The 4,420-nt window shown below is 42.2% G+C and overlaps 1 protein-coding gene across 1 annotated transcript; it reads right to left on the minus strand.

The window, feature by feature from the left end:
* Positions 1-1,564: 1,564 nt before the first annotated feature.
* On the minus strand, positions 1,565-2,374 carry LOC140879356 (uncharacterized). The gene is made up of 2 exons (XM_073283035.1): positions 2,230-2,374; positions 1,565-2,136 (listed from the first exon to the last, which is right to left on the minus strand). Exons 1-2 carry the CDS (start codon positions 2,372-2,374, stop codon positions 1,565-1,567), a joined length of 717 nt encoding a protein of 238 aa, XP_073139136.1.
* Between the last annotated feature and the right edge of the window lie 2,046 nt (positions 2,375-4,420).

Raw genomic sequence — 4,420 nt, forward strand, 5'->3', positions numbered from 1 at the left:
CCATTTCCATTCCGGAATTTTTAATGGTTGGAGTAGCCCTCCAGGTCGCTGATGTTCTGCTTTAACCTGTTGGCATACTTGACACGTAGATACGAATTCTACGACATCCTTCTTCATTCCATTCCACCAAAAATTCCCTTTTAGTTCTCTATACATCTTTGTACTCCCTGGATGTACTGAAAACTTTGACTTGTGTGCTTCAGACATGAATTCATTCCGAAGATCATTGACGTCCGGTACCCATAAACGTCCTTTCATCCATAGGATTCCTTTATCATCCACTTGAAAATCTGGTAACTTACCCTCCTTGATTTGCTCCTTGAACTTAGCCAACGACGGATCTAGGTCTTGACTCAACTTGACTGTTTCACGAAGACACGGTTGTGCCGTTAATGAAGCTAGAATATTCTTGCTCATGTTCTTTCGACTCAAGGCGTCAGCCACTTTATTGGCCTTACCTGGATGGTAGCTTATGGTGAGATCGTAATCTTTTAAGAGTTCGATCCATCTTCTTTGTCTCATATTCAGCTCCTTTTGCGTGAATAAATACTTGAGACTTTGGTGATCAGTGAAAATTTCACACTTGGCACCGTAGAGGTAATGTCTCCAAATTTTCAATGCAAACACTACTGCTGCTAACTCTAGATCATGAGTGGGGTAGTTTTGCTCATGAGATTTCAGCTGTCTAGATGCGTAGGCGATCACTCTACCTTATTGCATTAGCACACATCCCAAACCTTCCTTTGATGCATCACTATAAATTGCAAAATCTTTTCCTCCCTCGGGTAGCAATAGTACTGGTGTAGATGCTAACCTTTCCTTCAGGACTCCGAAGCTCTTTTCACAGTCCTTGTTCCAATCGAACTTTACGTTCTTTTGGGTGAGTTTCGTAAGAGGTATAGCTATTGAAGAAAATCCTTCAACAAATTTTCGATAATAGCCAGCCAACCCTAGGAAGCTTCAAATTTCAGTCACTGACTTGGGTCTGGGCCAGTTTGTTATTGCTTCAACTTTCTTGGGATCCACCGAGACTCCGGCTGCTGAGATAATGTGTCCCAAGAATGCCACACTTCTTAACCAAAATTTACACTTCTTGAATTTGGCATAGAGTTTATTCTCCCTTAAGGTTTGCAGTGTAATACGAAGATGTTCTTTGTGATCCTCTTCACTAGGTGAGTATACGAGGATATCATCAATAAAAACCACCACGAACCTATCAAGAAACTGCTTGAAAACTCGGTTCATGAGGTCCATAAATGCTGCAGGGGCATTCGTCAAGCCGAACGGCATTACTAAAAATTCGTAGTGCCCATATCTTGTTCGGAAAGCCGTTTTTTGAACATCTCCTGTCTTGACCTTCAACTGGTGATAGCCCGATCACAGATCTAGTTTCGAGAAAACAGTAGCTCCTTTAAGTTGATCAAATAAGTCATCTATCCTTGGAAGAGGATATTTGTTCTTGATTGTGATCTTGTTGAGCTCTCTGTAATTTATACACATTCTCATGCTTCCATCTTTTTTCTTGACAAATAAGACTGGGGCTCCCCACGGGGATGCACTCGGTCTAATTTGCTTCTTGTAGTTGCTCTTTCAATTCCTTGAGTTCCGCTGGTGCCATTCGGTAAGGAGCTTTCGAAATCGGAGCAGCACCAGGCTCTAGCTGAATCTCAAATTCTACCTCTTGGTCTGGAACCATTCCGAGTAGTTCCTCCGGAAAGACATCTGGAAACTCTCGTACCATCGGAAGGTCTTCTAGTTTGAGCACTGGCTCTTCTTTTACCTCGCTCACCATAGCTAGGTAAACTTCTTCGCGACCTTTTATCGCCTTCCATGCTTGGGAGGCCGACAAGAGGGGTTTTCGTGTCTTGGTCTTGCCTTGGAATATAATTTCTTTGAGGTTTGTGGTTCGAAGTTTAACATTCTTATCCCGACAGTTAACCACTGCATGATGTCTAGACAACCAATCCATCCCAAGGATGACATCAAATTCTACCATGTTGAGTTCAACCAAATCAGCATCAAAGATTTGTTCACAGACACACACTTTACATTTTCTATGTATCTTGAGTGTCTCAATTATCTTGTTAGTAGGGGTTTCTACTCTCAGTGGTTCAGTTAGTTCCTCAGAGATAAGACCTATCTTTTTAGCAAATCTCTTAGATAAAAATGAATGAGTGGCACCACAATCAAATAAAACATATGCAGGCTTAGTATTGATTAAAATGGTACCTGCCACGACTTCATTCGCCTCATCTGCCTCTTCTTGTGTGATAGCAAACACACGAGCATTGGGATTTGTCTCTTTAGGTTGAGCTTGCGCAGTACCAGCATTTGGCCCGATCCTTGGCTTTACTGGTTCAGGACAATCGGTCATTCGGTGCCCCAACTTCCCACAATTGAAATAGGCGCCAGTTTTCCGATGACATTCCCCTTCGTGACGGAAGTTGCAGGTAGGACATGGTTTGATCAATGGTCAACTCGGAGCAGAGTAAGTTCCCTTGGATGGTCCACCAGCTTGGTTCGGGCGCTTGGGTGTTGGCCCCATTGCAGAAGATTGACCAGACAGAGGTCGTTTGTTCTTGAAGTCGTCTTCCCGACGCTTGATATCCGATTCCGCTCGAATAGCTGCTCCCATCAAGTCTGCAAAGTTGGCAGGCTGAAACACTGCTAACGCCGACTGGATTCGGCTATTCAACCCCTTTTTGAAACAGTGCAGTTTCAGATCATCATCTCCCATGCATAAGATCCAAGCTCATTAAATTTAGAAGTGTACTCCACCACTGACATATCTGAAGATTGCGTGAGGTTTTCAAATTCACTTAGCTTCTGAATTCGAACCTCAGTTGGAAAATATTGCTTCAGGAACGCAGTGCGAAACTGTTGCCATGTGATTGCTCCAGCAGCTAACATAGCAGGCGAGACAGCTTCCCACCATTTCCTTGCTTTATCCTCCAGAAAAGGGATTTTTACCTCCACTTTAAGTGCTTCAGGGACTTCAAGTAAACGCAATTGGTCCTCCATTTTCTTCATCCAATTTCTTCCCACCTCTTACGGAGCGATTCATAATGGAATTTTACTCCGTTAAACATTTCAGTTCGGTTCTTACGGAGCGATTCATAATGGAATTTTACTCCGTTTTGAGCAGGTGGGGGAGGTGGCGGATTACCGTTGCCATTGGTATTTCCCATCCCTTGTAGGGTCGTTGCTACTATTGCTGCGATAGCCGCAAGGTCTTCTCGGCTCAGATTGATTCCTGGAGGTGGATTTGCATTATCTCCACGATTGTTGTTGCATGTTCTTGGGTGTCTTCCGGCCATTTCCTACAGTAAGGGAGTTCTAAGAGTTTGTCGAAACATGATACTTAAAAAGAAGGGAAATAGCAGAATAAATGAATCAATAAATAATCCCAAGAATAAAAGTTATTTTATTGATTCTCAAAATGTCATGAAGATAAATGAAGCAAAAATCAAACCAAGTCTCAAAATATTAAGGTATCATGCTGAATCAAACAAAACAATGCTGAATAAAAGGACTAAGCTAGATGAAAGCCTAATCTATAATCTCTCCATCGCCCATGGCTTCATTTTCCGCAGGAACAATTTCGGGGTTCTCTTCTACCACCATGTCTACTTGTTGTAGATGATTTATATGCTCGAGCAGGGCTGCGTTAAATTCATCACGAGCTTGCACAGAGTTTTGCAATACTTGCACTTGGTGTTGGAGTTCTAACGTTGCCATCATTCTTTGATTGCTTAGGTCTTCGAGTAAAGTGATGGTAGCTAGGGACGACTCTAACTTCTTTTTCGTCTCCTCATGTTCTTTCTCTTCCTTATCAAGATAATATGCGAGTCTTTCGACGTCGGCTTCGAGGTGGTCCCGATGCTCCTCCATCTCACTCTTGTTCGCCTGTAGCTTCTTCATGTCTTCCATCATCTCCTCTTTCTCGTATTCCTCCACATATAGTGAAGTTCTCAATGACTCGATAACTTGATCCTTGCTTCGAACAACGTTTTTGCGAGCCGTGACTTTGGTGCGGGCCATATTCCTAGAATAAAGAGGAATGGGTTCAAGTTATAATTCAAATTGATGAAATTTCAGGCAGAATTTATATAGAACAAGATTTTCGGGAAATATTTCCAAAAATAGAAAATTTTGAGATTTCTTTATGGCCAGAAACTACAAGTCGAGGGTGTCATGGGACAATTCGCGAAATTGGATTTCGAATTTTCTAGGTGAAGTTATAAGCGTCCGAAAACTTTCCTAAAACGGCAAAACGCAATTTTAGAGGCTTAAACGATTGAATTCAGGCTAAAAGCGTCATTAGTCATACAAAGTATGAGTTTAACTCAGAAGATTGTTTCGGTCAGGATACGTAGGGCTTTGGTCAAAATTTGACAACGTCAAATTTTTCGGTACGAAA

Source organism: Henckelia pumila, chromosome 2, assembly GCF_033568475.1.
Source record: "Henckelia pumila isolate YLH828 chromosome 2, ASM3356847v2, whole genome shotgun sequence".
Lineage (NCBI taxonomy): Eukaryota > Viridiplantae > Streptophyta > Magnoliopsida > Lamiales > Gesneriaceae > Henckelia > Henckelia pumila.

Coding starts and splice junctions, on each gene's coding strand:
- LOC140879356 (XM_073283035.1), bottom strand. CDS start 2,374: ATGACCGATTGTCCTGAACCAGTAAAGCCAAGGATCGGGCCAAATGCT. Junction 2,137..2,229: donor GGCGAATGAAGTCGTGGCAG/GTACCATTTTAA, acceptor CTAAAAAGATAG/GTCTTATCTCTGAGGAACTA.